We start from the raw sequence: 22,142 nt of genomic DNA, 5'->3' as shown, positions 1-22,142 counted from the left end.
CAAGAAGTTACCAGAGTGTAAGCTGAAATTAAACCTATTCTTCTAGACCTGTGCACTGCTACCCTCACCATTGTACCAAACATCCTGCTATATACCTATCACTTTAGAAAGGTTTATACCTTTAATGTATAAATTGAAAATCTATTCTGAAAACAGCTTTTTCTGTCAAATAGTTTATGTTTTTTAGGCTCTGCTACAAACTTGATTCTTAGGTTGAAATGCTTCTCTTGTAAGTAAAACAATAGTCACTCTTATTATAATAGTGAATTTCTTAGCATTTATAAAGTTCACAAGGCCGCAATGTCTGCGAGCTGTTTGTTTTTGTTCCCCTTACTTGATCAAATCCCATTCTAAATCTAGCAGCTTCTGGAGTTTGCACTATCAACACTGCTTGAAATTTCTTAGTGGTATATCCCCAGTATATGGAACAGTTAATTGTTTGTTATTTTAGTAGTTTTTCAGTAAACCTGCATTCACTGATGTTTTACTGAGAGTTTAAAACTTAGTAAAACAATTATGTTCCATATACTTAAAGTTACTGACATTTTACTATCAGTAAAACTGGGTACAACTATAGTATAGCAGCTTAACAAATTAGTAAACTAAGAACCTTCAAGCAGTGCAAATCCCTTGAAACTCAACTTTAAATGATACTGCAGCATTTATGCTGTCATGATTATGTGTGCTAAAAAGGGGCTAGTTGTGCCCGAAAACTAGTTGTATTTGTAGAATAGTTGTAAAACAATTATTGATGATGGATGGATGCATCATTTTAAAAGTTAGATTGAAATAGCAACCTGCACCACAGAACAGTGGTAATATATATGAAGTAGATCCAATCCTGTGTTCATATATTCTCCTTGACCTTACATTCAATTAACTGTACACTATTTATTCTCTTTGACAAGCCACTATTATACATTCTCTTAAAATCCAATAACAAGAAACATTGTATAGTTCTGTTTTTACTTCCAACTGAACTCATTCATCTTGTACCCACATTTGGTTAAAACCAGCGGCGGAGGAAGTAGTTGATATGAGGGGGGGCTGGGCAGACCCAGACTTATTTCTATAGTTTGGTAAGGTGAGACCAAAAAAAAAAAAAAAAAAAAAAAAGGTCGCAACCAACTGACGAGAGCTTTCCACCTCCATTTCTAGCTGATAAACTACGTAAAAATCCTTTCATAGCTCGCTACACACTGACTACTTTATTAGAGTGACTGCTCTATTAGAGTATCTCGATCTTTATCACGGTTTTCAGCCCTACTCCAAGAAAGATAATTTCGGTGTGATATCATTCTGAGGGGGGGGCTAAGCTCCCCCTCAGCAGACCAAGGGGGGGCTTTAGCCCCCTAGCCCCCCCTCCTTTCCGCCGCCTATGGTTAAAACATAGATAGTATATTCTATGGTACGTTGAATATACTATTTATGGTTAAAAATAGCTTCTAAATTCAATCTTGTGATAGCCATTTCCAAAATTTTCTAGGGGAGTATGCCACCAGAGCCCCCTAGCTGGAGAATTCTATACATGCTGAGTGCACATGTATACTCCACATATTGGTGAGTCTACTTACCCTCTCCACTCACACTTACCCTCTCTACTGTTTGGACAGCTAGTGTAGTTTGAGCCATGAGACTGTAAATTACGCTATACTTCAGAAAACTAAAATTGATCATGTGCAGCTGATACCCATATGTTTCCACTACTAGTTCTATAAGATTGACTTTAGCTACTGGCTGTGCTCTTTAGTTATATTGACAAACTGTAGGGGAATAATGGAGTCACATTAAAGAGTGACATCATTTTTCACTCAAAATTACTACCAAATTCAATCTCAGTAGGCCAAATTTTTCTGTGGGGGCATGCCCCCAGACAGAGCATGTATCAATTTTCTTGCCACATAATAAAGTGTCCATGTTAGCACCCCCCATCCTGAAATCCTAGATCCGCCCCTGATTAGTGCCTTAAATTATGTCAGAAGCTATAGATAACATACATGTATGAGAGAAAAAACATATGTAAGATAACAACACAGTACAAGTGCACATAGTTCACAGCAAAAATAGTGTTCCAATACTAACCCCGTCTATATTCAGTATTGGAACATCTATTTTTAAAAACTCCCTATAACAAGACAAAACAAACCTTAAATCTATAAATGACTCTAATGTTATTGACTGTTGGGGGCTGTGGTCTGTTTTTGCTTGAGCCAAGGTAGAATTTTTGGACTATTAGTTCCAACACCAAAACATAAACAGAATAAATACAGTAGGTATTTTATGCTGTGTTTGTTGAGGTGACTGAATATTAAAAATTAATATATACAAAATCCACTTCCATCTTCAAGTATCAAGAATGATGCTGAGAATGCATGGTCACACTGAAAATCTCCTTGCAAAAATCATTTATAGAGTTCAAATATCTGTGGATATGTATTCAGTTTCAGTGTATTGTATGCAGGTCAAAAGTGTGTGGTATGTACTTTGAAAGAGAATAAGTGTCTTACAAACTTCCCAGTTAGGTCAAGGTCAAACAAGTTAAGTTCAAAGAAGAGCAACCAGGATGATTACATTTATAATTCATCATCCATAGCTAATAAGGTTCTGACACCTAAACTTACCCAGGGACTAAAGTCGGGGCTAGTTGTAGCCAAAAGCTAGTTGCAAGTACATGATAGTTGTAAATGGTGATGAGGCTAGCTAGTTGTAATTGAATAGTAAAACCTGGATATACTTTTAATCAAAATGGTAGAAATATAAAATGCACATAATGCTATATATAACTATATGATTGATTTGTGAATTGTGCCATGCATGCATGATCTCTATCAGAAGTTGTCCTCTTGTTCGTATCTCTGACATGTACATGTATGTACACAGGAATTGTATGAGAATTGCAAACATTGTAATACATACACTAGATGTAAATCAAACAGATAGGTAATATCTGTATGGGTCACAGGAAATATGATATTTCCTGTAGAATAAACCAAATGGTATGACCTATATACAGAGAATACCGTGTTTCCTACAACACTCTTGCTGTGCTGGAAAGTGGCCATGTCCTGTTGGTTTTAGAAGTATGATATTTCCTGTATATAGAATAAATCAAATGGTATGGCCTGTATATCAGAATGTATGGTACTTCTTGCTATGCTGGAAAGTTGCTGTGTCCTCTTCTATAGGAATTATGATATTTTCAGCAGCTGAAGTTGAATGGTGTGTACGCAGGGACAGGAAATATAAAATTTCGTTTGGAAATATCCTCACTTGGTGTGGCAGACAACTCAATGACAGACCACATATCCTACCTCGTGAAATGCAACTATTTTTTCCAGTGTAGTCCATAATTAATTCAGCTGGTATACATGTGCAGTATTGCTATCTGTTCGTAGTCTATACCATGTTAATGGTAGTGCACCACAATTTCTCATAGCAAGTGTAGTAAAGATATTTTTTATTTGGTATTGGGTATGGGATGTGAGACCCTGAATTGGTTTCCATGGCATCTCTTCCAATTGCAACCCATAAATTTTGATAAGATCAATTTACAATGGTAGCAGTAAGTGTGCTTGTAAATGAAACCATTGTGAATTGTTAAAATCAAAACAGCAGCTGATTTTTAATGTTTTTTTTTTTTTTTTTTGCTCCCCCTTATGACGCGTATGTCACTACAAGTATAACAATTCAGAAAGTACTTCTTGGACATGATTGAGTTGTCACAATCTCAGAACAGTAAAAATGGCATCAACTGTACAACCATTCATTCTTGAGGAAGTATTTTCACTGTGATCCATGGCTTTAATACGTACAAATTTTTAAGAGATGTAATTTTCGTAGTTACTTGGATGTCCTCTAAATTTTCCCTTTGAAAAGTAACGATTATCGGCATTATATTTAGTTTCTTCCTACCATGGCACTGCTTTAAGACATTTTTGCTTACGCATACTTCTAGAGAAAAATTGAATGCCAAATTACTGTACATAACTGGAACTGGACCCTACCAATGCCTTCACCTTTAATGCACACTGATCTGGATATGGAATGGAAGTTGTATCACTACAGGGCCTTTTGCTTACCCTGGATGGACACCAATCCCTTCAGTAGACAACTCCTGTTTGCTTAATGGCATATCCCCAAGCTGAACTACATCCAAGATGTGCTAGATTTAACTGTTGCAGAGTTTGAAGACTAATATTTAGCCACAATAATTGTAAACTACACACCACTTCAATGCTAGGTATAACTACACTCCTAGAGATGCATATAATCTAGACAAACCAACCTTATTGTGTCGGTAAAGGTACAATGCAATGAACCAACACAATTGTGCAACTAAGGTGACATCACTCATTATGAATGTCATGATTAGAGCGGCTTAACCTACCTGCTTCACCACTATTGTCAATACTGAGAGCTAATTTTGTTATTCTGTGATCAATTTCCTACCATAGTATAACTACATGTATGTGGTTTGTAATTGATTGACTGAATCAATTGCTTTCTTTATAGATAATCTGAAACACATCAACGTACAACTGTACAATTCTTAATACTGTACAACTTTGTCTGCAATTATCATACCATTTCACCAAGTCAGTTTAACATACTAATAGTGTATGCACAAGATATTACTAAGGACTGTGTCTATGTTTGTACTGTTTTTAAAGTGGGTACATGAACTAAAACATTAACATCATGACATCAGTCTAGTAACAGAGCCATTACAGCAACAAGTACAATATCAATATCATTTGTCTACACTTCATGTACTAATACTTCTCCTTTCATTCCAGCCAAAATATTAGCAATTGTAATGTCAATACCCTTTTTGCTGGCAGTATAAGTGTTACCCCCAATATGAGGAGTGAAGGTGACATTATTCATGGTAAGTAATGGATGATCTCTTGGCTCTGGATCTGTTACATCTAGTCCAGCATGAGCAATCTCACCATCTCTTAGAGCCTCCACTAATGCAGCCCTTAATAGATCTAGTATTATGCTATTGATTGACCTTTTCAGCTGATTTTTTTACATATCCTACTCTACCAGTGCAAACAGCCATGTACTTAGCTATACTGTAGTCCTAAACTATGGCATGCATTTTGATTCAGGACTTCCTTTACTGTGATACGTATGACTGCAACTAGGTCCAAATATGGCAAGCAGCTACGTTCAAACTTTGTCAAGGCGTTGTTCATGATCTCAGTTTAATGCAGTGTGGTAAATAGCTAACCATGAGTGTTGGCTGACAACTCTTAATAAGTGTCCTTAGCTCTCTCTATATGGTATACAAAGGATGGCCACTATATACTTGAGCACTACATCATGGGCATAATGCACTTAGCCTCTCAGTGATGATTTGCAAATGTAATCATTGTATACAATAACTGTTCTATTGGAATACCATGTTTTGGGTGTGGTTACTATAATGAGGTGGTCTTATTAATGAGATCATGAATCTTTATCATAATTTTGATGTTCTTAAGATTTTGATTAAATTACTAGGATTGGCAATGCCTTACCTGTCTGGGGTCCTCCACTTAAACAGTCACAGTTAACATGTCTACAGAACAGGTGCATTTGTGTTAAAGAAATACAATTACGGTTCAGGGAATCATCAACAATTAAACTGGTTGCCTGTGTCTTTTAGTTTAAATCTACTTGTGCAATGTTTCAGTACTATCACAATAACAGTAAGCCATGCTTGTTTCTTGATCCACTAATCTTATTTGGACCACAACATAGTAATCATACACATTGTAAGGACAGCTCTGCTACCCTACAAACTTGTCATCTCTCCTCCACTATAACTTTTCCCCATTCATCTGCCACTTGGTGGAATTTTCTCACTGATGCCACACATTACTTGTAATTATGATGAATTTATTCTCCGTCAAGGACTTTTACTTAAATAATCTAGTGTATGGTTGTCTAGCGGTTGGGTTTTGTATTGTATGTGTGCTCTGGTAGGGAAGTACGGCTTTTGTTGACTACAGTGAGGTTAAACAAAAAAATCAAACTCAGTGTTGAAATACTCTAATAGAACATACACCTGAACTCAAAATACTTTAATAGAACAGTCATCTACAATTACAGATAAATGGCGATAAAAATTTGAAATCACTTTCTGTACAAGAGATACATACATGCTACTAGAACATGTCAGCAATTCCTTCCTCTAAGAATCTTTTGTAGATGGCCATGAATTTAGCCACAAAGGCTTCCAGGTGGAAGATTGCTTTAGTACCAAGTTGTAGTCTGTGCTCATAGTAGGCAGCCATTTGTGTGACCTCCGCCTTCAGCTGACCATCACAGTTCAACACCAGCTCAGCTAATAGACCCTAAAAAACACCATCACAACATCTTTGTACTACATAGAGTAACATATACACACTACACACACAATAGTATATGCACAGTTAACAACTAGCATAAGAATACATATAAATTATGCCAGTGACAAAATACCGTTGAGTCGGGTTGATAAATGCATGCGCTTATAATTTTCAGAGAAAACTTTTAGTAAAAATACACACCGTGTATAAAGGATATTTGACTCCATTTCTGAGTGAAATCCTCCGTGATGAACAAGAATATCACAATCTAGGTTAGTTTGCTGTATACATAGTGAAGGAAGACTTCAAGGGAGATGCAAGCACTCGAGGAGACATTAATTTTCCAGTATTTCCAGCTTTTCTTCCTGTGCATAGCTTCGTCACATGTAAGCCTCGCATTGGGCTATGTGCGCTTCTCAGCCATGGTTAATCACAAGAAATACAGGTTGTATGTATGTGCTTAACAACCCGACACTATGGTATTGTAATCAAATGGTCATTCTCAACATTCGGACAAGAAGTCTGGATAAGGGAGCATTACAGGTATTACCTCAAATTATTGTCAGTCCCAATATAAGGTCCCAGTTAGTTACCAGGTATGAATAAACACAATAAATGCTGGGTCTCAAAGTGCAGTCTTGATTTCTAACACTTGTCGATTTTTACTATTTCAATACTCTCTAGTGCTAACAATCAAGTACTCACGAACATTTGCTACAAGTAGTGATGATGTATATATGACATGTTTTATACCGGAACATAAGCAGTCAACAAATTTTTCAAGTGACCACAATAACACTCAGCTGCTCACGCGCTTGATCATGCAAAGGTCATCTGGTAACATTAGTCCAACTTCTTGGCCCAGGAAGTGTAAGTAATTACCTGAAAAATTAGCTTGGTAGTTGTATATAGGTCTTCTTCACCACTGATTATTGTTCTAAGTCGAATTAATAAAGATTTTTGTTCATGAAGCGTTGTTCAGTAGTCATACCAGTGAGTTTAAAAAAGTAACACTCCTGTGAGTGGCTGGAAAGTTTATTGATTTGATTGTAAGCATGAATGAACACAGGAAACACATTTGTAACAATATTTTACTAGGGCCAAGAAGGTGGACTAATATCACCAGATGACCTTTGCATGATCAAGTATGTGGGCGGCTGGGGACGAGACTACCACAATAATACACACAACACACACTGTACTACAGTAGCAGTACAAATATTCCTGACAAATGAAGTGTATGTATTAAATCTAATCTCCACTTTGATGACAAACACATCACATGAGCTGGATTACGTGATCTTAATGAGTACTCAAATACCAATTTCACTACCTGAGTAGTGATGAGTACACGAGCATTTGCAGTATTTGTTTCAACTCTAAATATCATGTGGTGCCATAAAAAATGAAGTGAAAAGGTTTTATAGATGTCCTTTATGTTGAGGATATAAAACACCAAGGAGAGTACAACACTGAGATGTTGATCCTCAGTAATACATAAATGCTGGTCTTGGGTATATACACTGGTCTGATATACTGTAATTTGCTTTATTTTCACGCAAAAAATTTTCGTGATAAAATTTTTTTGTTGTAAAAATATTTTCGTATGATTTACGTGAATGACTGTTCTATTAGAGTAGTTCGATCTTTTATAAAAATTTTTGTGCAAGAAATTTTTGTACAAGTTTTTGCATACGAAAATTATTTTACAACGAAAAAAAAGCAAATTCCGGAGGCACTGGCCATTTAGTGGTCAGGCCAATAAGCTGTTTAAAAGAAATAAACAACCATGCCATCGTTTGAGGTAATACCAAGAGTTAATAATAGAGGGAGGGAGGGAGAGTATCTAATGCCGAATAGGCCTGTGTAATATGAGCGCGCACCTTAGATGGATACTGGCTAGACGTAAAATTGATTATCATCATACTTGTCCATAATTCGAATGTGTTAATAATTGGATTAGTCGCTTCTTGCTGACTTAGCCGGTTCAATATTTTCTACTGATATTGGAGCCCATTGTGTACATGTCATGGATACTCCGGTCCGTAACCCGGCATGTTGACAGCTTAGAGAGGAGTCTTCTTCCCGGTAAATCTGCCTGACATTTATTAACTCCGGGGTCTCTACCAAATGAATAGCTGCCAAAGCGTATTTTCTTTCAACAGAAATACGCTATAATATTCCAGCCACCTTAACTGGAATTGCATCTGTGAGTTTTTCTCCTTTTTGCACTCGCAGTGAAGCGTTACAAAAGTTTGACGAAGATTCTCAACCAGTTCTTGTAACAGCTGCTTCTCTTTACGCAGTTCTTTAACTAAACGTATCAGTTGGCTATTCATAAATTCTTGATGATTCAAACACACGACTGCTTCGCTTACAAGAACACTCGCGTCCAGGGATTTCAAAGAATTCTGTAACGTCTTATACGTTTTCTTCGGTATGACCTTTGTCTGACGCTGCTTCTTGGGCTTGGGCGCTTCTTCACACCGTGGTCTTTTAGAAGCCATTGCGGCCAGCTCACAAGATACAGTACTGTAAAATCATATCAATATCCCAGTCCAAATGTGCCTCTTTTGCTCCTCCTTTGAGGTTAACACGTCTGGCCTGAAGGCCATCCAAGGTGCGCGCTCATATTATACAGGTCTATTGAGCGTTGGATACTCTCCCTCCCTCTATTATTAATTCTTGGTAATACGGTACCAAGAGTTCATAATATTTGTATGGGTGTGCTTTTGCTGAATGCACTCCAGTTAGACACTCTCCCCATACAAATATGAACTCTTGACGGTGGTGCTTGTTCATGTCTGTTGTGCTACCCCATTGTCCAGAAGCATCACATGATTGTCACACACACAACAGCAACAAACTGACAACGTATTACAATTACCATACAGTAAGGACACACACTACAAAGGCATACACAGGAATTTAGAAATGAGGTATCCACTGCGAATGTTTTATTAGAGTATCTCAATCTATTCACTTGAATTGTTGTGTAGAATTATCACTAACTGAATTGCTATCATGTGCTTAACTTGAAGGTTTGAAATGTGTAGATGGATCACAGATTTTTGAAACTGAAGTCTTAATTTCTTAACGTCTAAAGGACGCATGAAATCCAAAGAGGTTTTCTGAAAGCCCAGGAAATCTCACACCTTGCACTAAATACACACAAATTAACATACCTTAATGATAACTTCAGGAGGAATACAATGGATTAACAGTTCATAGAGTCTCCCTCTGACCTGAAGTAATCTACCACACACACACACACACACACGCATAACAGATGAGTCTCCCAAGGCCATGATATAACAGATACCTCTGAGGTGACTGCTCCTCAATTATTTGTGTAGCTGTGTCCTTGAGGAATGTCTCCCAGTCACTTATTGGAAGGTCTTGGTCAGGATTGAATGGGTATCTATGGGAGAGGGATGAAAAAAAGAACTAGTATAATGGAAGAGGTGTGTACATGTATAGTTGCCCAGTACATATTTCAGTACTAAATATATATTATACACCACACATAAAAAGCTAAGCAATAGTTGCTATTATACAGCATCACCAATACTGAAATAAAACAGCTGGCAATCACTTCCCTGGTTAGAGTAACAGGTAACAAGTCAATGGTTCATTTAACATTACAAGTTCAAATATACTTTCAGACCACATCAAGGCTCATGGTAGTGAGTCGCGTGGCCAAGGAAAGTAGGGCACACGACTACCGTGAGTTATTTACACAAACGACTAACTCTAATAGAACGCACACCTAAAACCTACCTTTAAAACTATTCTTTTGTAAAAAAAAAACAATAACCTCATGATACAACAAAACCTTTGGTATATTATTATATAAGTGTATTACTAAGTAAGTAATCCCTGTTATATTTTAGTAACACGGCATGAAATTTTACTGAAAATGCTGTATTCTCCTTTTTCACATACTCCTTAGCATGAGGTGTGGGGGTGGATCCCCCCCGTACTTCATCCACTATTGCAGTGGAAACTATTTTAAAGGACCCTCTCTGTAAAGAACAGTAACCTCTCTATAAAGGACAGTTTCTGAGGTCCCTATATACCTTTACTACAATTCCTTGGCTACAGAATTATTGAAATTTTACATCATTGTGGTTTTCAACATCTGTAAGTGGCTGGGAGGCATACAATTTATGACTTAGTACTATCATTTGACACCTTTTTGAGAATATTGGTTCCATGGTACCCTAGCACATACACACAGACACATTACAACTCACTGTTGCACTCTACAGGCCTCACAAATCAACAAGGCCTTTCTTAGGTTTCTCTTGGAGTGTTCAGCAATCTTCTTGCCCAACTCTGAAGGCAACGACAAGCCCTCCTTCTTACAAATTTGATGAAGTATCTGACCAATCTGTGTAACAATTAAACAGTGAACTACATCAACTATTAGTTAGCAGAGGATCACTAGCACACACACACACACACACACACACACACACACACACACACACACACACACACACACACACACACACACACACACACACACACACACACACACACACACACACACACACACACACACACACACACACACAAACAAGTAGGGTGCTAACATGATCATGCCTACTCAGGAACCAGTAGTGGATACCTATGCATCACTCAGGTGTAAAGTCAGCACACCTCCTGGGTCAGAAGTAACCCACAGGAGGCTGTACCATCTCTCACAGGTGAAAGTGTGTGGGCACCCAAAGTCCCTTTACCCATTTGTGTGAGACATTGAAAGTTGGCATTTGCTTCTCTAGGTACATACTGATGACACAACTAACCAATTATCACCAGGTTCCCATTTAACAGCTGGGTAAACTGGAGCAATGAAAGTAAAGCATGCATACACAACCATCTACACACACACTACAGCCCTGCATACTGCTAGTCAGTGCACATGGTATCCAAAATTCCATCTGGATACCACATGTGCACACCGCCTGTACACACAGCCGTGATGATCCCACACAACAACATGCCACTACAATGACTTCAAAATTGGCCAGCCAGCACAGTCAGCACTGCAGTAGACAGTTCAGACATTCATATGATGATCAGTTCCTTTTACAAACCATCTGGTTAATTATGGTATGTCAATGACTTCCATTAACTTTAAGTAGAGTCATAAAAGAGAAATCATTTACACTTTTCAGTTTTTACAGTCTATAAACTTGGACACCTTGGTACCATTACCAAGTGTCTGGACTGCACAGGTGTTCTTGTTTTCAAGTGACCACATTAACAGATTCCATTGTACAGCCATTACAATACCTCTGACTCTATTTTGGGACTAGTTGGCAGTTTTCACTAAAACACACACAACATATTTGAGCCAGTTTCTAGGACAAACTGGACACCCACACGTATCACATTACAGCCAATGAGATCATCACATCTGTTGTCACAACAGAGCCATGCCCACTGTGTACTGTTGTTGAATAACGTACATTCACAACGATTGAAGATGAAAACAAAAGACTGGATACTGTATAGTTTATTAACTCAACAAAACACAACAGCAACTAGGCTAGTCACTCTCTAGTTAGTGATATAAACATTAGGGAATGTCTATAATAGACATATACACTGACTTTAGGCTGAGTAATATGGTCACCTTAAGATGTCATGTGTCCTGATTTTTCAGGTCAGTTACCAACCTCTCAGGACACTTATTGGTTGGTCTCAAGGTGGCCATAATGGTCACAAGTTCCATATGCCAATCAGCAACACAAAAACAGTGGTCACTACAGGAATGCAGAACATAACTGTTGGCTTAGCAACAAAGTGATGGTTATTATAAAACATACACACCTCAACCTTTAGGCTCCCTACACATCAGTCAGACCACCTTAGTGTGGCCTGATATGCACTTATAGTGCCTAAAGATCTGACAAATGAAGTGTGATCATTTTTGAAACAACAAAGGTGTCATGGTTCTAAGATTTTTTAGCATACACTTTTGGATAAAAGTTTTGAGATTTTTCACATATAGTTTGGGTATAAGGTAAAGGTCATTTTGGCACAGTGAACCATGTCAGATTTGACCTTTATAACCCTAGACTTTAAAAAATTGGGTTTTCCCCCTAAAAACATGAAAGGTCCACAAAGCTTTGTGCCAAAATTAATGCTGGTCTAAAGTTACAATCTCTATTTTATAAGAGCAATATTTTCACCTGCCCGTACTTGCATGGACTTGCAGCGTGATGTAAATTATCGTAATTGCTAAGCAACCGTAGCTGTCGGCCATGTTTCGGGACAGTGTTGTGGCTGAAAAGCGCTTTCTCAGGATTTGGTACAGGCTGTAATGAAGTGAATCAGTGTTGAGTTGTGTTATAAATACCACCCAGCTCGTTAAAAAAGACGAACAAGTTACAATTGGTGAGTAATGTATCGAAATTTAATTAGCCACCTATTTCACAAAGCCAATGATAAGATCTTCTATTTTGAAACCAGCCCCGCTTTCCAGTGCCACTATACCCAGCGCTTAGTGAATAAATCTCGTTACCTTCATTCTGACCTAATATGTACCATAGAAAGTTGTCCCAAAACATGTCCGCCTAGCAACCGTTGCTTCACGCATGCAAGTCCTCTATAATGATGCAAGTATGTATAGTTAGACTACACTAAGTTTTCGCATAGTTCTAACACGTTACATATATTATTTGTAGTACAGTTATATAGTCGACTGTCTGATTTATCATGGCCACCTCTCTGTACCAGGGACACAACTTGAAACTACATCATACGGTACACTGCCTACGATGAGGTGAAATATAGTAACCAGTTTCACTACACAATCACATAAATTGTGTAGCTAACCTGCACACAGGCACTTAGGTGGAGATTAAATGCACATAATCGTACCATATACTATACTAAACAATGAATGATGGGTATGTTATCATGTATATAGTATCAGGTTACATCATTGTCTGTATTCTTATTCAAGTAGTCTGGCTTACATATCAGGTTAAAACTGATGGAAAACTATGCAGTAAAGTGCATAATGAATCTGATACTAGCAACATAAGTAATGTTTTGAATGTCATCAAACGCTTGCACTCCTTTGATTATGTGTAACTTACGAACACAATGATGTATGGAGTTGAGAGTTGCACGATCATGCCATCAATAAGGACATCTATTGTTGGGTAAGCTTTTTCTTGTATCGCTTTTCTTCACCATAGACAAAGATGAATGAGTGAAGAAGGATCTATCGCATACTATTTTTTATGTGAAGTTACTCTACTGCAACAAAACAAACTTCTCTTGAGTAGGCAAATAAGATGATATCCAGGTTTTTGCCATTAGTCCCTACCTTCACTAAGCGTTTTAAAATTTTATAGAATAATACACAATTGTTTCTCCTATTGTAAACACTGCTTAAACTTGTTTAGGTTTTCTGCAGATACGATCGCATATACTGTAGGTACAATTGGTAACCGTTTTAGTAAGTATCTATAATTTATTTTCCCTATACTGCTGTAACTTCAAATGTTTTCGGCATATGAAGCTGCAACTTCATCAGAGCATACACTTGGCCAAGTAGATTATAAATATAGAATTCAAAGAATGGACAATTTATGTTGGGTTTTCGCAGATCTGGTCGCATAATTATGCTGTTCCTAAGGTGATTTTATGTAGCACTGTATCAATACCATATAAAAGTTGCATTTGAGTAAACACCTGTCTCAATTATAACCTGGGGGATTTCCAGCACCTTTGGAAAATAAAACTTATGGTCTCAAATAGAGGCCTGGGCTATTACTTGAGTCTACTGTTAATGGCTTTAATAGTTTCCCTTGTTGCTGCTGCTTCTTCATACTTGAGTTTATAGCCTTCTGAGGGATGAAGGTATACTACGAGTAATCATGTAAGTAGTCTGGACAAGTCAGCATGCAATTAGTAGTAAATATGTGGCAGAGGTGAGGGGTCGGAATATAGACTAGAGTTGCAGTGATAAAGTATTTGGGCGCATCAATATACTGTCTGTGTTGTATCACAATATGGTGATATATGGATATATCTCACAATACAAACTGGTAAACAAACATAGTTGTTTGTTACTTGTTTGAAAATGGAGACACTTTTTTCTGCTTTCCAAATTGCTAAAAATAATCATTTAGGTGTAACAACCAACGTATAATAATTTGATTCATGCAGAATGTCAGCCATTAATATGTAGTACATTTCTAATGCTCATACACCTTGATACATCAATATTATCATAACACACGATATATCAATACAACTTATGGCCTCAACATGTCACTGATACGTGATCTATTGATATATTGTTGCATGTCTAATATAGACACTGTAGAGGCATACTGAAACCAGTCCACATTTTTGTTATAGATGACATGTAAAATTATTTGCATGCCCCTAATACTTGTACGTACCATACCGGCCATTAAAGTCATGAAGTCACCATATTTCCTCATATAAAAGCCCAGGCTTTTATTCCTTCCCAGCATTTTTGACCTGGCCTGTAAACGAATAAGGCCTTTATTTGAGACTGGGTGTTTATTTTGGATTGGCCTGACCGACGCCTGGCTTCGGGTGGCGGTAGAATGGGACTAATGTAATGGTAAAAATAGAAAACAGTGATAGTGTGTTGACTATATAAACAAGTGTAGTCAAGGCTTAAAAAGATTGGAAAATAGTTGTATCATACATAACTATAAGTAGTCCATAGGAGGCTGTACCATGCCTCACAGGTAAAGGTGTGGGTACCTGAAGTCCTAACTGGATCCAAACCTGACATGGACAGTTGGTATGTTTCCCCAGGTACACTACACTACATTACACACACCTCATCCACAGTAGGGGCTGCTACTCTGATGATCAAACAACGACTTCTGATAGCTGGGATCACTTTGCTTGTTGAGTTACAACACAAAATCAGCCGACATGTGCTCACGTACTTCTCCATTGTCCGCCTGAGGGCATGTTGAGCGTTCTTGGTCAAACGATCAACCTCCGTCAACAAAACAACTACAATAATAGAACACAATAGCAACACACACTCACACATAACTTCATAACACTATACAAACTACTAGTGCGGTTTTCCTGCATCTTTATAGTGTGACACAAATTTTGCAGGTAAAGCTCTCCACAAAAATAAAACCTTGCTATTTTTTTGTCTCCATTATTAGATGCATGGTTACCAAGACATTTGAACTCCTGTCCTTGGCAAGCAGCTTATTTGCAATAGAAAAGTAAATGCAATGAAAAGGTATATTATGCCTGCATGTGAGCTATATGCTACACCTTCTCAAGAATGTGCAGCTTCATGGTACTAGTAGCACTACTTGTGTATATACAGGAGCAAGAAGACATTGTTGTTGCGTCTGCCAAAAGGATGGCTAGAATTAATATGAATTTACTTACTGCAGCAAGCCAGTGCTCAGGAAAGCAAGTCTTCGAGGTAAAAACCCACACATATGGTATTATACACTGAAATTGACTTGTTCTTGTGGTTTTACAAAATATATACACATAAAAATATTCATGAAAATAACAGGACCAGTAGTTTTTGCCAGTAAAGACATTACAAATTAAGAGATGTCCAATAATTAAACTGGTCAGAAGTTGCAAATAAAAGTCATTTTTAACCTCTTGATCACTTATTACTACTGCTATTCTGAGTGCATGGGTAGAAAGAAACTTCCCTACCACCCCATGTCAACTTCAAAGTAAGTACACATGCTGATGTGTGTTATCGGACTGTCATGACAATAAAGGTCTTTCACTCTATGGTCAAAAGCGCATCGAAGCTGGATCAAACCATTTCACACCTGAGCCAGATTGAGTGCAATGCACATTCAATCTGGCTTCATGTTGATCGGCCAGACTTAATGCGCATTAGATCAGTTAGCAAGGGGGCGCCATACAATCTCCAGACATCTCGTGCAAAACATGGCCATTGCGCCAAGACTAAACCTAGTGTTATACTTGGCTTGTGGAAGTGATACGGTGACCATGAGTGAGTGTCGAAGGAATAGCATAAACTTTGTGTCCGGTACAGGTTTCTTATTGTCCCTTCGAGGACCAAATAAATTTTCAAGTATGGAGAAACGCGTAACTTTGTGTTATAAGGAAGGCAGTGGTCTTCTGTAAAACGAAGATGGATTACTGTTTGGCATTGACTTAATGATAATTTCATACGCAACAATATCAAAACAGTTTTGTTCTACACAAAACAGTACTTGTAAAATGAAGCAATGAACGGGCGATGTCATCTCCACTGAACATCCGCTTTGTTATTTCCTTATCACGAATTCATGAGGTAGTCATGTGATCTTTTTGTATACAAATCGAATCGTCATCACGTGCTGAGTCTAATGGCGTTTAGTTTGATGCGCTAGGATGAAGTATTATCAAGATATGGCCAATTAAAGTAGCAGGTGTATAGTAATGGCAGACGATAATGGAAGAGTTACCTTTTCTTGGCGGCCTAGCAGTGGAGATTCTCTTCAAACAAAGCGATACTTGGTGTGATTTTGTCAGGAATTTTATGGTGAGTATTGTGGTGTTAGCGAATTCGTTCTACTGTGTACTGATAAGTAGTTATAATGCCTTATACCAGCCCATGTACTTGTGCCCAATATATTGAGCTTTGGTCCAATAAGAACTAACCAGCTTCTTGTCACCCAACGTTTTGTAAGTGAACTAACCATTCCTCGCTGCAAATACTTTTCTGACCCCAAGAAGCTAATACAATGACCGACGCCATTTAAATTTTTGCTATGTAATCAATTAATTCACGAGCTATAAAGCAAATTGAATTCAGTTGCTGTATGTGTAGTGTCCGCATTCAATGCCCATTAAGTGTAAAAGGCCTTAAAGGGTCATGTGTCGTCAAACATCTCGTGACCTCAAAGAAACATTCAACCCCAGCACCTTAGACAATATTATAATGTAAATTTGTGTTCCCAGAGCACTGGAAAACCTTCTTTGAGCCATCCTCAGCACATTTCTAGCTCAGAAGCAAGTACTATATTATTCATATCTCTTGTGAAAGGACAACAAGTATTGTCAACACTGTACCACATATATGGCAATTACATATGAAAAACCTCATAGGACATTCAACCTTCTTTGCCACACCTCCAAAATTGGGTACATTTTCCATTATATTAGGCTCAGACATTTGCTACTTACATATGTATGCTGCAGTACCTTTAAAATCTTTCTGGCCAGTTGCATCTAGAGTGTGAGACTGGGCAACTTCTTTCAACAACTCTTGCACCACAACACAATCATGTATGCCAGCATCACTGGGGGACCACGTGACATGACATACTAGTATTAGTAACGTCACCTTGGGTTGATCTCTATATGATAGTTACTAGCAACGGTACACATCTCAATTTTCTTTTTTGATGGAGTCTAAAAATAAAGTAGAGCAAGCAATGGCATTACACTACAAAACACTCTAAAATATTTACTGCTGGTACGTTGTAGATATCTCAAGCTTCTAACTAGCTGAAAGCAACTATCCTATAAGCCACAGAAACTTCAACTGCTTGGCTGGGTGTTCAATACAACTAGTATAGTGAAACCTACTCTATCACATCCACCTTTTGAGCAAAATATCTTGACTGTGTGGGTGCACGTTACATTTTATAATTTTACAACGCTCTGCCTTACAAATTACCAAGTTCTGTTAGACATAGTACAAATGGCACAACTACTGATCAACTCACCGTGAATTCCATGTGTTCCATTCTTAGCTTCTCTACACCGCCGCCATACAACTCTCGCAGTACACACATTATCCTAGTTTTCTTGCCAGCACCAGATGGACCACAAAACAACAAATGAGGAATATCCCCACTGTGTGCCTACCAGTTGTACTATACGTTACCACTATATACTGTGTAGGATAAACATACCAGCTTCTTGAGATGACTAGATAATTCTTTGTGATAGTCCAACCTGGAAAGTGACGTAGGTCGATACTTGTCTACCCAAAGACTCATCTTCTTGGCATTGCTAATTGTTCTGACGATAGTCTGGCCAGGTGTTGACAACGGAGTCTTCGCGCGCTATTCGTTTTAACGAGCGTCTTTTTTTTATCGCACCACGTGATTTTTCTTTATAAAGCGCACCACGGATAGACAAGGTTGAGATGGCAAAATACTACGTTTACCAGCAAGTATTCCTACAAGCTTTGCAGCCATTCCTAGATGAGGCCTTCCACATTGTAAAACCTGAACAGTTGGAAGAACACAGAGACAAAATAGTAGCAATTTGTGCACCAGGAGGCAGTAAGTTTTCCACTATTGACAAGAAGCTGATTGAATCACTGCCAGCACTGAAGGTGATAAGCATTTTCTTTGTAGGATATGATCATGTGGACGTGCAAACTGCTGCTAAGTTAGGAATAAGAGTTGGACACACCCCCTATGTGTTGGATGATGCAACTGCTGATATTGCTATGACACTGTTGTTAGGTAGTGCTAGAAGAATTATAGAGGGTGATAAAATAGCACGAGATCCTTCAACCGTCAGCTTTCCCGGAAATAAGTTTCTTGGACAAGAAGTATCTGGTAGTACAATTGGTGTAGTTGGAATGGGTCGTATTGGTAGTAAGATAGCAAAGAGAGCAAGTAAGGGATTTGACATGAAGGTAGTCTACCATAACAGACGACAGAAGTCAGCCGAAGAGGAACATGCCGTGTGTGCTACATATGTTCCTGTTCTGAATGAGTTACTCCAACAATGTGACTTTGTTGTTTTAGCTGCACCATCTACCAAGGAGACCTACCGGATGATGGGAAGAGAACAATTTAAAGCAATGAAGAAGACAGGAATTTTTATAAACATTGCAAGAGGTGCTTTAGTGGATCATGATGCATTAGTAGAGGCTCTAAGAGATGGTGAGATTGCTCATGCTGGACTAGATGTAACAGATCCAGAGCCACTACCAAGAGATCATCCATTACTTACCATGAATAATGTCACCTTCACTCCACATGTTGGAAGTGCCACATATGCCACAAGAAAGAAAATGGTAGATGTTACTATTGCTAACATAATGGCTGGAGTAAAGGGAGAACCGTTGCTTTATGAAGTACCTGAAACAAAGAATGCATGAGATTCGTGTAACTGAATAATTATTGTCTAGGAACTGGCTTTATTTGTATAATAAACTTTATTTGTAACACTATTAAAGTCAAGGTTTTAAAATTCATTGTGATATACATTGGTGATCACAGGTTTTGTTATAACGAGGCTACAGGTTCTTATCCACCATTACTCTTAAGTAGCAGTGTGTGAGATGGGGCCGAATTAGATGCCTCACATCACGTGTGCAATATTTTTAAGTCTGCTATAGAGCTGGTAATAATAAGTTGCTTAATATAGCTGCATCCAGCCACTAATGATAATCAGGAACTGGCAATGTCACTGGACGATGATGAGCAACTAATAATTGTGTGCTTGTAAATCGAGCAATCATCGATTTGTCATCATGTTGAAGGCTTTCCCCTTAGTATATGGGAAAAAAGACTTATTTGTCACCAATAGTCACCCATAGATATGTAAAAAAAATAGTGCATGGACAAGAACAGATTCCATTGATCGTGCATGCAGCCTCCAATAACTTCAGTGGGGACAGTGCCACAGTCACTACACAACTATATCATCCCTTAAAGTCTTTTCTATCTAGTTTGTGCAAGTGAGTCATTGCTATGGTAATGACTAAATGTCTGCAGTATCTTGGAACAGGAAGTGACACCTACGTAGGCCTACTTTTAGTGTGAAGATATCATTAATCATACAGGGTCACACGATGTGAGTACCTGATAACATATGATTTCATTCACACACATGGACACCTCTACTGATGACTCATGATCAATCTTTAATAAGTTTCATGACTTGCTGACCAATAGCTGCTATATATAGCTACAAAACAACATGCACCAAAAACAAGTCATGAGTATATACCATGAGAATGTTTACAAGCTGATAAATGTATAACAATTTTAATACCCCACGAAATTGAATTCACTTAGGATACCAGTGCAGTGATGTTGATCATGCAGTATACAAAACTGTATGAGGTTTCCTTGAAATGCTTTCCACAATAGTTGCAGTTACAATTATCAACCTTTACAATCAAACAATCCTTGTGCATTTGTTGTTTTTGGTTTCAGGTACTTCATAAAGCAATGGTTCTTCCTTTAATCCAGCCATTATGTTACCAATAACAACCTCCACTAACTTCTTCCTGGTAGCATGTGTAGCAGTTCCAACATGTGGAGTGAAAGTGACATTATTCATGGTAAGTAATGGATGATCTCTTGGTAGTGGCTCTGGATCTGTTACATCTAGTCCAGCATGAGCAATCTCACCATCTCTTAGAGCCTCTACTAATGCATCATGATCTACTAAAGCACCTCTTGCAATGTTTATAAAAATTCCTGTCTTCTTCATTGCTTTAAATTGTTCTCTTCCCATCATCCGGTAGGTCTCCTTGGTAGATGGTGCAGCTAAAACAACAAAGTCACATTGTTGGAGTAACTCATTCAGAACAGGAACATATGTAGCACACACGGCATGTTCCTCTTCAGCTGACTTCTGTCGTCTGTTATGGTAGACTACCTTCATGTCAAATCCCTTACTTGCTCTCTTTGCTATCTTACTACCAATACGACCCATTCCAACTACACCAATTGTACTACCAGATACTTCTTGTCCAAGAAACTTATTTCCGGGAAAGCTGACGGTTGAAGGATCTCGTGCTATTTTATCACCCTCTATAATCCTTCTAGCACTACCTAACAACAGTGTCATAGCAATATCAGCAGTTGCGTCATCCAGCACATAGGGGGTGTGTCCCACTCTTATCCCTAATTCTGTAGCAGCTTGCATATTCACGTGATCATATCCTACAGAGTGACATGAAATGACTTTCAACGCTGGAAGGGATCGGATTAAGTCGCCACTAATGGCGGTCTTGATTGAACAAATTGCAACTATCTTGTTTTTGTGCTCTTCCAACGTTTCAGACGTTACGATGTTGAAGGAGTCATCCAACTGCTGCTGAAGTCTCTCATCGTCAATAATCTTACTCTGATATACGTAATATCTTCCAGCAGACATTGCATAAAGCAACTTGGCATAATGTTTGCACAGAGCTTAAATTTTTGCCAAGCTCACGTGGGCTCAGCAGTCTAGCGGCGTCCGACCGAAGGTGCAGAGCTGTGCTTGCACCGGCTTGCACCTCCGCTATCGCCTCCGCTTCTGCAATGATCTCCTGCATACAGGCAAGTATTCTATATCCTGCCTCTACTGCGCAAAATTACATATTTAATATCTGTCATGCCAAGATGGCTACGATGCAATAAAGGGTGTCATTGTTGCATATTGGTGATCTCAATCACCTCAGTGCCGGCACAGTGTACTGAATTTCCGAATTAGAGACTTCTTGTAGAACATGGAACAAACTATTGGTATTCAGGTTTCACCCTGGGTAGCTTTCTTTTTCGTTGAGGGCTTAGGTCAGGGTCAGTACATTACCCACCTTGTTGCCCAGCACTATAACCAGCATTGCTGGTACATCCAGTGTAATACCAAGTGTATGCCTTGTGTGACTCCAACTACTCACATGGTGCCCAGTGGCACTAATACTCTGGTTTGTGCCAGATACTCTGGTGCTTCAATGTGCTCGGTTTTGAACCAAGAGAACAGGCCAGGTTAACTCTACAATACCTTTATGGATAACAATGCCAAGTCGAAAGTATTTCTTGTGGCAAT

The 22,142-nt window shown here is 38.3% G+C and overlaps 3 protein-coding genes across 3 annotated transcripts; 1 reads left to right on the top strand and 2 right to left on the bottom strand.

Moving 5' to 3' along the window:
* Nucleotides 1–6,056: 6,056 nt before the first annotated feature.
* Nucleotides 6,057–18,470, bottom strand: LOC136239615 (replication factor C subunit 3-like). The gene is made up of 9 exons (XM_066030380.1): nt 18,272–18,470; nt 18,083–18,220; nt 17,698–17,765; nt 17,556–17,653; nt 15,184–15,365; nt 10,595–10,731; nt 9,661–9,759; nt 9,524–9,593; nt 6,057–6,344 (listed from the first exon to the last, which is right to left on the bottom strand). The coding sequence occupies exons 1-9, from the start codon at nt 18,356–18,358 to the stop codon at nt 6,156–6,158; spliced, it is 1,068 nt and encodes a 355-aa protein (XP_065886452.1). The 5' UTR covers nt 18,359–18,470; the 3' UTR covers nt 6,057–6,155.
* On the top strand, nt 18,443–19,582 carry LOC136239616 (probable 2-ketogluconate reductase). The gene is made up of 2 exons (XM_066030381.1): nt 18,443–18,646; nt 18,722–19,582. The coding sequence occupies exons 1-2, from the start codon at nt 18,508–18,510 to the stop codon at nt 19,474–19,476; spliced, it is 894 nt and encodes a 297-aa protein (XP_065886453.1). The 5' UTR covers nt 18,443–18,507; the 3' UTR covers nt 19,477–19,582.
* Nucleotides 19,583–20,352: 770 nt separating this feature from the next.
* On the bottom strand, nt 20,353–21,555 carry LOC136238015 (probable 2-ketogluconate reductase). Its single transcript, XM_066028323.1, has one exon. It carries the CDS (start codon nt 21,486–21,488, stop codon nt 20,502–20,504), a length of 987 nt encoding a protein of 328 aa, XP_065884395.1. The 5' UTR covers nt 21,489–21,555; the 3' UTR covers nt 20,353–20,501.
* Nucleotides 21,556–22,142: the final 587 nt, after the last annotated feature.

The sequence above is a fragment of the Dysidea avara genome, chromosome 11 (genome assembly GCF_963678975.1).
Source record: "Dysidea avara chromosome 11, odDysAvar1.4, whole genome shotgun sequence".
Classification (NCBI taxonomy): Eukaryota; Metazoa; Porifera; class Demospongiae; order Dictyoceratida; family Dysideidae; genus Dysidea; species Dysidea avara.
Note: the sequence above shows the minus strand (reverse complement) of the source record. Positions and strands in the feature narration are given on the sequence as shown.

Excerpts from the sequence above, each read along its gene's own strand:
- LOC136239615 (XM_066030380.1), bottom strand. The coding sequence starts at position 18,358 with ATGAGTCTTTGGGTAGACAAGTATCGACCTACGTCACTTTCCAGGTTG. Across the intron at positions 15,366-17,555 it reads TGGCCAGAAAGATTTTAAAG|TTGTTTTGTTGACGGAGGTT; the intron begins GTACTGCAGCAT and ends CTATTATTGTAG. Across the intron at positions 6,345-9,523 it reads CTCCTGAAGTTATCATTAAG|GGTCTATTAGCTGAGCTGGT; the intron begins GTATGTTAATTT and ends GGTGTTTTTTAG.
- LOC136239616 (XM_066030381.1), top strand. The coding sequence starts at position 18,508 with ATGGCAAAATACTACGTTTACCAGCAAGTATTCCTACAAGCTTTGCAG. Across the intron at positions 18,647-18,721 it reads AATTTGTGCACCAGGAGGCA|GATATGATCATGTGGACGTG; the intron begins GTAAGTTTTCCA and ends TTTTCTTTGTAG.
- LOC136238015 (XM_066028323.1), bottom strand. The coding sequence starts at position 21,488 with ATGTCTGCTGGAAGATATTACGTATATCAGAGTAAGATTATTGACGAT.